General features: G+C 33.9%; 1 protein-coding gene across 3 annotated transcripts in view; it reads left to right on the top strand.

The window, feature by feature from the left end:
- LOC106051258 (dipeptidyl peptidase 3-like) overlaps nt 1-12,773 on the top strand; it is a 37,718-nt gene that overhangs the window by 19,785 nt on the left and 5,160 nt on the right. For all 3 annotated transcript variants that reach the window (XM_056023041.1, XM_056023038.1, XM_056023039.1), the window contains exons 2-15: nt 2,008-2,198; nt 3,406-3,522; nt 3,682-3,771; nt 3,938-4,069; nt 4,175-4,249; nt 5,188-5,284; nt 6,288-6,427; nt 8,058-8,188; nt 8,392-8,450; nt 8,881-9,075; nt 9,540-9,646; nt 9,794-9,886; nt 11,933-11,995; nt 12,619-12,743. In XM_056023041.1, coding sequence (XP_055879016.1) covers nt 2,043-2,198; nt 3,406-3,522; nt 3,682-3,771; nt 3,938-4,069; nt 4,175-4,249; nt 5,188-5,284; nt 6,288-6,427; nt 8,058-8,188; nt 8,392-8,450; nt 8,881-9,075; nt 9,540-9,646; nt 9,794-9,886; nt 11,933-11,995; nt 12,619-12,743 — 1,580 coding nt within the window. In that variant the 5' untranslated portion in view covers nt 2,008-2,042. The remainder of the gene's footprint in view (nt 1-2,007; nt 2,199-3,405; nt 3,523-3,681; nt 3,772-3,937; nt 4,070-4,174; nt 4,250-5,187; nt 5,285-6,287; nt 6,428-8,057; nt 8,189-8,391; nt 8,451-8,880; nt 9,076-9,539; nt 9,647-9,793; nt 9,887-11,932; nt 11,996-12,618; nt 12,744-12,773) is intronic.

Raw genomic sequence — 12,773 nt, 5'->3', positions numbered from 1 at the left:
TAATATATATAATTATAATATATAATTTCTTTTTACGATTTTGCTTGTCCAAATGAAGGAGAATGAGCTGATTTCATTATTATTTGTTTGGAAACCTCCTATTTTAATTTTATTTAACAGCTAACAGTATAAATGTGATTGGAATGTCTTTCTAAAGATGTTTGGAAGCTTATTTTGATATTCCCATAAGCCTACGATCAAACAGGCTCATAATCCCTCATCCCTTATAGGGGTATGAATTGCCGGGCGAGGTTAAAACAACAGCTTTACATACATGGTTACTGAGAATCTAAAAAACTGCCATCTGCTTTGGAAAAATGGAACAAAAATACCGAGACTTATCTAAAATTGGACATGTGCAGTCCATAAATGTCGATTTTTTGCTGCAAACACAAAAACAAATGAATTGCAAACAAAAAAAGTGACGCGTTCAATGAAGGAGAATTTCCAAAATTTAAGAACCTCCTCTAGTCTACATGTGAAAATACAACTTTGATGAAGGTCTAGTATAGATTTAGTTCAGTCTAGATTCTAGATAATATAAATTAAATATATAAAATTAAAAATATAAATATATAAATAAATAATAAATATATCATCAAGGACAGGACTCATCATCATTAAACTCCATGCCATGATTTGCCATTTGAGTGAGGACGTGAGAGGCTCAAATGCTCTCTTGCAAAAGCTTGGACAGAAATCCTGCGGTCTTGCCTAGTGCATACATATCACCATACAGGTTGAGAATTTTTGGCTTCCCAGACCCGTCAAGACGGAGATCAGCAAGTCTGGGGCAGTCGCAAAGAATATGAGACACGGTTTCCTCTTCTTCCCTGCAGCGGGGGCAATGTGAATCAAAATTTGGCCATAGCCGTGAGAAATATTAGCTAACAGGACAGTGGCCTGTCCTGCACTAAGTTATAATAGCTTACTCAGGCCTGGACAGCCTCCACCACAGGAAAATGTGGTCAGGGCGCCTCATGCGCTTCCAGACTCCATGGGCTTTTTGGAGCTTGTCCCAGCACTCTAACCACTTTTCCATTTCTGTTTTTCTAATTATAACCAGAGCATGATGAAGACTCGCAGCCTGTTCGGTGGGTGGTGTTTGCCCTCCCTGGTGGGCCAAGGAGTCTGCAAGAGTTTGGCCAGTCACACCTATGTGACTCGGTACCCACTGCATTATTACAGGGGTGCCATAGCATTGCTTTATGTTTATGCTTTTTCTGAGGCCATGATGACAGTGTTGATAGTTGGGGGCCATGGTCCAGGGCTTTGCAAATCCTGTAGTACAGGTTTTGAGTCAGTGACAATAACGGTCTTTGTCGCCCTCAAATGTCCCTAGCCGAGTTGAGAGTCAATGACTTTTTTGAGGCTTCACAGACTGCCATGGTCTCCGCATCAAAACACTACCACATGGTCCAAAGATTTTGACTCAGTCAGAGCCAAGAAACTTGATGTAGGCTCCATAGCCTGCTCTTCTAGAATCTATTGATGCCGACCCATCAGTATATGCAAAAGTCTACATTTTATATTGATTGAAACCTGTGTTGCTTTTTCAACTGAAAATAAAAAAAAATAGGAATGTGTAATTGATCTATATATATATAGTCTAGTCTTAAAACTAGATCTAACTATTTATACTCTTAACTACTGTTTACTAGACTAGAAATATGACTAGATTTGGTAATTTTGAATTTGTGCAAGGGTCAGCCATCTTTGTTATTGTTTTGACTGTTATCTTAAATCTTGGAATTTCTTTCAGATTTGGGTTTTTGTTTTGTTTTTATTTTAGTCACTAAAAAATAATCTAGTATCATCTTGACTTTTTTAAACCTTAAGCCTAAGCCATATTTAAGGGAGGGCTGGCAGAGCTACAGCCCCGGGGCTTCCACAAAAGAGATAAAAAAATATATCAGAAATTCGAAGGGTCAGAAACGTTCATTGTTCAAACAATACGTGGTGTTAATTTTAGATTTTCAAAAATATCATTGCACCTTTTTTCTTCAGTATTTAGATTTGAATCAACTTTGAAAGACAGGACAATGGCGGATCTGTCTCAGTACATTATTCCCAACAGCACTGAAGTAGCGCTGCTAGACTGTCAGAAAGCTTTCGAGGGTTTATCCAATGAAGAAAGACTCTATGCACACCATCTGGCTCAGGCCAGTTTTAAAGGCGGTCTAATTGTTTTATTTCAGGTATAATGTAGCTGTAGTTTTAGATCACTACATATTTCTCTTTAAAAATAAGAATAAATTTGAGCTCTTATCTTACAAATGACCAAAATTCCTTCAAAAATGTACATGCAATAAATTATTACCATGAAATCTCTCTTCAACATAAGTTATATATATATATTCTATTAGAGCTACCTACGCAAAGCAGTGTTTATGTTATATAAATATATTCTCATCATATAATACAAATGTGTGGCTTAGTGACTGCTTTGTGTAGGTAGCTCTAATAGAATGTTTAACTCAAGTTGAGTTGTGTTTGGTGAAGGACTAAAGACAAAACAGAAACCTTCTCCCAGATACCCCTACCAAACACAGTACCTAACTGGCTTCATGTACAGCATGTTGTGATGATTAGTGTTACATTAAAAGTTTCTTATGTTTACCAACTCCAGACCTTTTTTCTCTTCATTAAATAAATTGCCAGAAATATTTAGAAGTAAAAGATGACCAAACTCACAGAGTAGGGAGTAGGCTGATGAAATAACAATCTAGCTTTTTATTCATCATTAAATACCCAATATTGTTTTTTTTAAATCTTTGGTATTTTTTGTACTTCAGTCATTAGATTATGTTCTTTTTACAAAGCTTATATCAACTCTCTCTGTCCATATGTCTGTCTGTTTGTCTAGTACAAATTTTCTATTTTCGGATCATGTTGAAACTTTGCACAATTATTCATTGTTCCTTAGAAAACATGAAGCAATAAAAATATTAACAGATTAGCTAATTAAATAGCAATAATTAATTAATTTTTGTTTGATATTGAAGTGAAATTCATCTTACATTATTGATATTTAGGCTGTAAATGTGGAGTTCTCTCTGTCTTTTTTTTTTTTTTTTTTTTAAAGTATTTTTTTATTTATTTTTCTTCTAAAGAGTTGAATTATTCTGAATATAATGCTCAGAGTAAAATTTCAGAAATAAAGTTAGCATTGGAATTGAGCAAAATTAGCATGAAAAGATCATAACTTTAATTTGGTCATGAGCAGCATAATAGACTTTGGCAAGCCGCATGTGCATATCTGGCCCCTGGACTGTAGTTTGCCCATATTTGCAATAGGAGAATAAAGACATGCTATTAAAAATAAAAGACTAATACAAATAATTTAAAAGTAATATATTTTTAGTACTGCAATGTATATTAACAAAATTATTTCTGTGTTAACAGACATCGCCAGAGTCCCCTGGTATTTTCCTTTTACTTCAAAAACTGTTCCGAGCACAAGATCCAAAGGAGTTGTCAGAACTTGCCTTATCGGTTGGTTTTACTCAGGAAGATGTCGATGTAAGCCATAGACTTTTTAAACTGCCACAACTAATAAAAGCATACAATTTGAGAATGCACAATTTCATCAAACAATAAAATAAGAATATTTATGAATTCTTTTGTATGTTTATAGCCATTAAATGTAAGATTTGTGTCATTTATTTTGAACCATTTCAGGGCTTCCTTATTTATGCAGCTGCTTTTTATGGCAATATGGGAAACTATAAATCCTTCGGTGATACAAAGTTCATTCCTAATGTTGATGAGGTAACTATTTGCTATATGTTTTTAGCATATAAAATAAACATAGCCATTTTGCGTCATGAAATGTTTGTTTAAACTTTAAACAAAGTGTTTAAATGTTCCATTTCATTTTATTTCATGTGATACACGGACTGTTACTAAGTATAATTATTTGTATTACCTTTATTAGTCTAAAGTAGAAAAACTTATCAAGTCTAGCAAAGCTTATAAGCAAGATCCTGCTGGTATAGAGACACTTTGGAGTGCAGTACATAAAAGAATGTTTTCTCTAGAACACAAGGAACTTGGTCTGGGTGACAAGGTAATGATTTAAGTAATGTAAATGTATAAGTAGCATATACTTTCTATATAAGTTTGCATTGGACTTTTTAAGTGTGACTGATTATTTTTTGTTTGCTTACCTCAGGGGATTTCAACTTACTACTCTGCTAACTGTGATGAAGTTGATGCTAAAATTGCTCAAGAATTTTTGGATGCTAAAGTAATTTAGTTATACAAAATGTTACTTTAAATTAAAGATTTAAAAACAAAATGCAAGTTTTAAATTAGGATTTATTTTTTCAAGTATCCCCCCTTTATAAGTTGAAAAATAAATTCTAATTTAAAACTTACATTACTTAATTATTTACCTTCACCTATCCTTTGGGGCACCACACATAATCTGTCAACCGTCTTTCTCCATACCTTTCTGTCTCTTGCTATGAATAAAATCTCTTTTAATGACAGTCTCATCCATTCTTTTATGTTGTCTTCCCATCACTTTCTCTGTCTGCCTCTTCTTTTTCCTGGTACTGTTCTCTGAATGAAGGTCTTTGCAAGCCTGTGGACTTTGTGATATGGCCATAAAGTTTTAGTGTTGTTTTTTTGTTGCTGTTTTTTAAAGTGGTCAGCAGGTCATCAAGGGGCCTGATTGCCATTGTGATCCTGTTTCTAATCTCCTGGTTTGTGATGCAGTCTTTGTTGGTGATACTAAGGATCCCCCTATAGCATCTCAATTCCATTAAAAACTAAGATTTATAAAGAGACTTTGATGCCAACATGCCTAGTTGTTTCAAAGAGTTCCTGATGAAATCAGTTGATAAATTAAAGAGTGTTCTAAGAAACTTGGGATAAACTTTGAAAATTCCATTTTTTTCTCCATTCATTAAGAAGGCTAAAAGGGCAATTTACTTTTCCTAGGCTTTGGCCCCTAACTTTTTAAATGTTGAGTTATGCGTAATGTTTAGACTGAATGAAGTCAACAGCAATAAAAGGTTAATGGTTTATAGATTGTGAACTGAACTGTGTGAATAGTAAATGATTTTGTTTTAAATATTCAACACAAAAAATGAAGTGTGTTTCTTAAAAAACAATTACCATTTGATATAAAAATGAACAGAATCATTTCTTTAGTTACTGAATGTGTTTCATTTGTTTCAGGAAATAAGTCCTTATAACACACGACTGTTCAAAAATAAAAATCCAGGCACTGGTGAAATAGAATATGAAGTCAGATTAGCTTCTGTTGAATCAAGTAGTAAGTCATTGCATTATTTAGTTAAAGTCAACTAGTTCGGCTTAAGTAGGCTAGTTTAAGTTAACTAAGCATGAGTTTAGTAGTTTTGTTTTGCCAATGAAATAATTTTTTTTTTGATTCTTGTCTTTTGAAATAGGATTTGATTACATCATGTCTTTTCTACCATAGGCATACACAAGTATAAATATTAGCTTTGAGGCCAGTTACATTTAGCTTAAAGTTAGCTTTTTAGCATAATCCTGGCAGCCAAGTCATCAGGAAAGATTCTAATTGGTTGTGGATAGGAGCCTACTTCGCTAGGATCCGAGAGAACTTCGATCCCAGATTTCGACACTGCCACACAGAAGACGAGACCGTAGATCACATCTTCTATGAATGCAAGGTGCTCAGAAACATAATCAAAGATACGACTAGTCTTGAAACAGATAGAACTGGTGCATGGGGGGGGGGGGGTCTCGGAGACAAGCTAACTCTACAGAACACTGCCAGATACCTGGACCGTGTTGTAAAGGATTAATCCCAATACGGAGCCTTAGTGCATGGAGGCTTACAAATTTGGATGTGGTCGAAAGAGCTAACTTTCATTTGTGGAGAGAGAACTGAACTACTTTTGATCTTCTTTAGATTTTGTCTTGTAGGTTTGTGTGTATGATGTCCCGCACTAATATTTTACAAAGGCAATACTCTTTGAAGGAATCTGATGGCCCTGGTAGTTGTGTTTTTGTTATCTCACTGGCTTTCATTATAATTCATTTTTTTAAGCCTTTTAACTGATTGCAATCTATTGCAACACCAATAGGTAATGGGAATGTCAAGTATGATTAGGCTACTAACAGTTACAGTATAGAATAGCATTATTCTTTGGCACCCAAAATATCATTTATAAGCTTGTTTAGAATAGCACGATTGCTGAATTACCATGTTTTATATGCCCATGTCTGCTCGTCATTTATGCTTGTTGTACTGTTTCATGTACAAAGAATTGGGATTGATCCATTCCCAGATGCTGATTTACCAGGTTATGTTTTTGGTGAAACCAGTTTTGTGCCAAAAGAACTAGGCAGAGAGTTAAAGTTCACGGTGACAAGGGGAGACTATTCACCTTTGATGGCTCAAGTGGTGAATGAGTTGAAAAGCGCTGAGGTACTACACATTTAGCCTTTGTTTCAATCCTGGTGTCTTTTCTATAATTGAATGTGTTGACCAAAATAGTATTATTATGTTAATTAATTTAGAATTTACTTGTCTTAAAAATAACTATTGTCCTAAACAATTTGATCTATTGTATGCGTATCTATTACATGTTTATTGTTAACTTTCAATTTTAATTATGGGTTTAAGTTAATGAGAAGAGTGGTCAAAAATATTCAGTGGCAGAGGAGGGGCAGGAAGAGAGAGGAGGAATAAAAGATAATTACAAAATACAAGATAAGAAGAAAAGAAAACAAATAATTTGAAAATGAAAACATCGTATCATGTTTCTTAATACTTAATCTGTTACTTGGACAAGGTCTTAAAGGCAATGTTACTTACATTGAAACTTAAACCTCATCTGTCAGTTCCAGGCTTATCTCATCTGTAAAAAAAACTATTTTAGCCTTCTTTATTCTTTCCAATATTATTTATGGAAACAGACCCGTTTTGTTTTTTCTCAGTCACTTTTAAGCAGAGTGATTGGAAAACATTAGCTTTTGTCTACATTGCTTTCACTGCTTTCACTAATCATGGACCACATCTCTTTTGTTTCAAAACATCCAAATGAAGCTAAATGTGCATGGCCTTCTTCAGTCAAGAAGCGACTGTGTATCATCTCATAAAATTGAGGTAAATGCCTTGGCATTCGCTATGGTCAGAAGAATGTTGCTCACACAGCAGTTTCCCTCTCCACACAGCTGATGGAATGAGAAGTGCTGATACAGTTTGGGGATCAACAGTGTTGCAAGCTCTGCCAGGGTGTAGCACTATACTGCAAACTGCCTAAGGGTCATCAACTACTGGTTTTTACTGAGGGTTGATTCCTGAAGCCTTTCCCATGTTTGAATTCAGGCAGCAGAGGATCGAATGAGTTTTCTTTCTCCTAGTTGGGTAGCCAGTCAAGGCTATCAAGCCTATCTGAGCCACACATGAAGGCCAGGAGTTGGACTGGTTCACAAAGGCTAGTTGAGACGCATGCCATTGGAAGCATTTTATAGTGCTCATATCCTTTACTACTTCCAGCAATAACAACCTTATGAAACAGACAATAACAACCTTATGAAACAGACAATAACAACCTTATGAAACAGACAATAACAACCTTATGAAACAGACAATAACAACCTTATGAAACAAACAATAACAACCTTATGAAAGTGGCAATAACAACCTTATGAAACAAACAATAACAACCTTATGAAAGTGGCAATAACTACCTTATGAAACTGGCATTAACAACCTTACAGAAGCTAAATATAAATTTACTTTCATTGTTCCTTTTCACTTCATAATAAATGAAATTGCTTTCAACTCTTGTGATTGTTATAGTTGTTCAACTCTCACACATGTAAATATATCTTTTTTCTACTCTTAATACATTTCACCTGCTGATATCTATTATCTAATGTTATCTGATGTTATCTAATATTTGCTTACAAAAAAAAGGTGACATATGGGAGACAATGTAGCCCCTTAGTTTTGTATCCAGCAACAGATCTATATGTTAATAAATACAAAAAAACAGAATATTGTTAAACTTAAAGCAACATAAATCAAAATCCTCGTTATTGCTCTCTAGGCTCATGCTGCAAATGATTTAGAGAAACGGATGCTTGCTGAGTATGTGAAAAGTTTTTCTTCAGGCTCAATTCTCGCACATAAAGATGGTTCTCGCTACTGGATCAAAAATACTGGACCCATTGTTGAGACGTAAGTGTATTCCTTTCTTTAAAATATTTTTTTTTGTTCAATTAACTTATTGAATATTATTAGACTGGTGTTTTCTGCAATGGTTAAACTTTACCTGTTCTATAGACATTGTTATTTTAATATGGGACTTTGAAATTTTCTCACTTTTGACTATTAGCAATAAAAATTAAATTTTTGGGTTTCATTTTTTTTTTTTTTTTAAGATATATTGGCTTCATTGAGTCCTACAGAGATCCTTATGGAGTGAGAGGAGAATTTGAAGGTAAACTATTTGTCACTTAATTTAAATCAAATCATTTAAAATATTATTAACTAAACTAAATAATTAGACCCATGAACTTGCTTGTACAACAGCACATTGTGTTTTAGATTCTTAAAGATGGCTGCCCGGTCATCGTGCAGTATGCACACTGCTGTCATTCGGTTATCTGGATGATCCCGGGTTCATACCCTGCCCGCTGCCATCCCCTGTCATCTTGTTTGGACTAGGATGTAGATTATCTTCAACTCTGAAGGAATATGGAAAATAATAAATAGTAATAAAATATGCAGTTAAAATGGGAAATACATAATGTACTTAAATTTTTTTATTGATTTGAGGAAAAAAACACGTTCTGTCTATGGTTTACCTGAACAATGGTTTAAAAAAAAAATAATTTAACAATCACGTTGCCCTTTGTTCAATTGCTCAGGTTTTGTAGCTGTAGTGAATAAAGACATGTCTGCCAAATTCTCCAATCTGGTTAACAATGCAGAACGTTTGCTGGCTCACCTCCCTTGGCCTGTGGAATATGAAAAGGACAAATTCTTGAGGCCAGATTTCACCTCGTTGGAAGTCTTGGCTTTCGGTGGCAGTGGGATTCCAGCTGGTATCAACATTCCTAATTGTAAGTGGATCTTCACGTTTCACTTTGTTACAAAATTTCTCTATAAAAGCTTACAAAAATTAAAGAGCTTTTTAACCGGTGACAATTTATGTAAGGCTAATATTTTTTATTTAAGCCTAAATTTTTTGTTATGTGTTGATCTGTTAAAAAAATATCTCTACTTTAAATGTGTGGACATTGTGTTTATGTGAATTAGTATGTAGAGTTATTCCCCTTGGTAAGAAAGTTCATATCCTAGTGTTATGTGTAACCCGTGTTATGAGAGTGTGTTGTTGAAGAGTCTGATGTATCCAGCGTCTAGTGTTGCTGTCGCTTATTGAATTTAGTGTTCTTTTGTTCTTAAGCTTATAAGTGCATTATTTAAGCTAACAAATGGCCCTCTTTATATTTTTTATGTTTATTAAAGCTTATTATATTATTTTAAACTTTTTTTCGTGCCTGTTTATTCTCTTCTTTTGTTTCAGATGATGATATTCGACAGAATGAAGGTTTTAAAAATGTCTCGTTAGGAAATGTTTTAACTTCAGGATATAAAGACTCCAAAGTGACATTCCTAAGGGAACAAGACAAGGTTGAATGATTTTTTGTTTTAAATTAGGTTTTCAAATATTTATTCAATAAAATGTTTTCTTCAGTTTTTTTTTTAATAAAATTTATTGTTTCAGAATTAGTGTTTAATATTGCTTATGGTTTATTTTTGCTTTGTTTTCTTTTTCAGGAACTGTATTCAAAATATAAAATTCAGTCTTTTGAAGTCCAAGTAGGTCTACATGAACTTTTAGGCCATGGTAGTGGGAAACTATTTATTGAGGTAATCAAAAGTTTTACACATTTTCAAATTTCCATATATTTGGATTTCACTATTACTCAAATTGTTTGAGTACATTGGTTTTCATAACCTACAGTGCACTGCTTAAAATGTCCACATCATCTTTCCACAACTGAAGTAACCTAACAGCCATGATTTCTTCAAATCTTAAGATTAAGGAGGAATTATTTCACCTAGTGGCTCTTTGACTCATTCTCTTTTTAGCATTATATAGTCTAGTAATTATAATATGCTGTGAGGCCTCCAGATACATTTATTCTTATTGACTGTTATAAAAGTATAAATAGTTTGAATTAAGCTAACATTCAAAATAGTCCTTGTGAAACAAAATAATGTTATTGGAAATAAACAGGCGTAAAAAGTATATGTAATGCTACACATAAATTTAGTGATAAATAACATTATTTCAAAGTAATTAACAGTATCTATAAGTAAATATTTCATTATAATATTGTTCTTTCATTATATTTCCTGCTCGTCCTGGTTTTGTTCTGATCTCTAGTCTAACCCATACACTATTAGAAAAGCTTAGAATTACATGATTTTATAAGCTTTATCAACTCAAAATAAACCAATATAAAACTTAAGAAAATGTTTCTAAAATTGTCACAACAGGTAGAGGTGAGGCTACCAGCAACAAAGATTAATACATCTCCAATAGCATCTGGCATGATACAGTCCTGAATTAATCATAGACAGTGTTATATTATCAATTATGATGTAAAAACGACACTGCTGTTTAAGTTACAGCTCCATTTTATTGACATGACAAGAAAGTGAAAAACTAACAGGAGACTTAAATACACACTAATAATCTTTAGCAATGGAGTTGTAGTAAATTGCTGATCTCCTCTGGTTTTCTTTCAGTGCTTTTTTATGTTTCTTAGGATCCAGAACTTGAGGTTTCAACAGGCTTTTAGCTATAGGTAGCAAGGTTCTGATTCTCCTGTTGAAGAATGCCTGTGATTGGCTAGTACCAGTTTTATTAGGGGTGCTTCTATAATTAAGCAAAGCCATGAATTGATCTCCTTTATTTTTTTAAAATAATGTCTTAACAGTTTTCATTGCTGATTCAGCTTTCCCATTTGATCTGGGGTAATGGGGAATTCTTGTCAAATGGTTGAAACTCTAATCATTGGCGAATTTTGCGAAGCTGTCCGAAGAGAGCTGAGGTCCGTTGTCAGAGACCACTGTGGATGGGATGCCATATCTAGCGAAATGGGCTTTAAGTTTTCTTATGACAGTTTCTGCCCTAGTGTTCTCTAGGCTAACACTTTCGCAGTAGTTACTGTAGTAGTCCATACACACAAGATAGTCTTTGCCGTCAAGTGTGAATAGATCAACACCAACCTTTTCCCAGGGGTGTGTGGGAACTTCATGATTCATTAAAATCTCTTTCTGTTGATTTGGTTGAAAAGCTTGACATTTTTGCAAGTTGAAATATAATGCTTTATGTCACCAGTCATTCCTGGCCAGAATAAACTCTCACAAGCTCTTATCAGACATCCTTCAATGCCTGAGTGTGTAGAATGAATTTCTCTTTTCATTTCTAATCATAGTGACTTAGGCACTACTACTCTTTCACCTCTGAATATAAGCCCCTCTTGAACTAACATTTCTTCTGAAATTATAATAAGGCGTTAGTTCATATCGTAGAAGATGCTTGCCTTCTGGCCAGCCTTGATTAATTGTTAGTTTTTGAAGCGTTATATCTTTCTCTGTTTCTTCCTTTAGTCTACATAGTCTTTCTTCCCCAATTGATAGGAAACTGGTCATATTTATGAGCTCAAACTCTCCTTGAATATTTGCTGATGACTTTATATTCACTCTTGAAAGTGCATCGGCCACATACATTTCTTTTTCCCTTTTTATAAAATACAGTTATATCATAGTCTTGTATGAGCAACATCATTCCCTGCAATCTTTGAGGAGCAGCTTGTAGTGTGATAAAATCATTTGTAAAGATGACAGTAAAATTTAATTGAATGATTAAAAAAAAACTTCATGAGATAATTTATTTATTTCCAGGAGGAACCAGGCCAGTTTAACTTTGATAAGGATGCAGTCACACACACTGAAACCAAAGAAAAGGTGAAAAAAAAGTCTGGTTTGAAAACAATTAGTTTGATTAGGTATTAGGTTTGAAAGAGGATTTCTTCCTGCGTTTAGTTTAATGAATGTTTCAGAGTGCTATTGTTTGAATCCAGGTAAAGACTGGGATTTGATTTTGGGACTTTTAGAATGCCCATGAGTCAAAAAAACTCTAATGGGTACCTGACTTACATTGGGGAAGTGTAAGCGGTAGGTCACATGACATCCTTGGTAACTGTTGGCCACAGAAACAGATTTTTACATCATCTGCCCCCATATTCTTAAAAGGTACCTGAAAACCATATAAATGATCTGACCTACATAATTGGGCTTATTTTTTTGTGGCTAATTCACACCAATCATAGAAATTTTTTACTGACGTTGCATTCATCAACCTGTTCTAAGATAAACTTCTATTACTGAACAATGTTACGTTTCAAATTATTCAATAGGTAATATTATATTATTTTTTTTGTATTTGTTGCTCATTGTAATCAATTTCCAACTTCAATCATTATAGTTTAAAAACGCCATTATCTATTTGAGAAAAGTGTTGTTGTTTTTTTGACAATATATATTTCTAGTATGTCTTTGATGTCAAACAAAAAGTTTTGTTTTATTAGGTAACTAGCTGGTACAAGTCTGGAGAGACCTGGGACAGCAAATTCTCTACCATAGCTTCAACCTATGAAGAATGTCGTGCAGAGTCTGTTGGAATCTATTTGTGCCTTCTGTCTGATGTACAAAGGTGAGTGACTTGTTTTAATATTCTAACCTT

Source organism: Biomphalaria glabrata, chromosome 3, assembly GCF_947242115.1.
Source record: "Biomphalaria glabrata chromosome 3, xgBioGlab47.1, whole genome shotgun sequence".
Taxonomy (NCBI): Eukaryota; Metazoa; Mollusca; class Gastropoda; family Planorbidae; genus Biomphalaria; species Biomphalaria glabrata.
The sequence above is the reverse complement of the archived record's forward strand: the minus strand, read 5'-3'. Positions and strand labels throughout refer to the sequence as shown.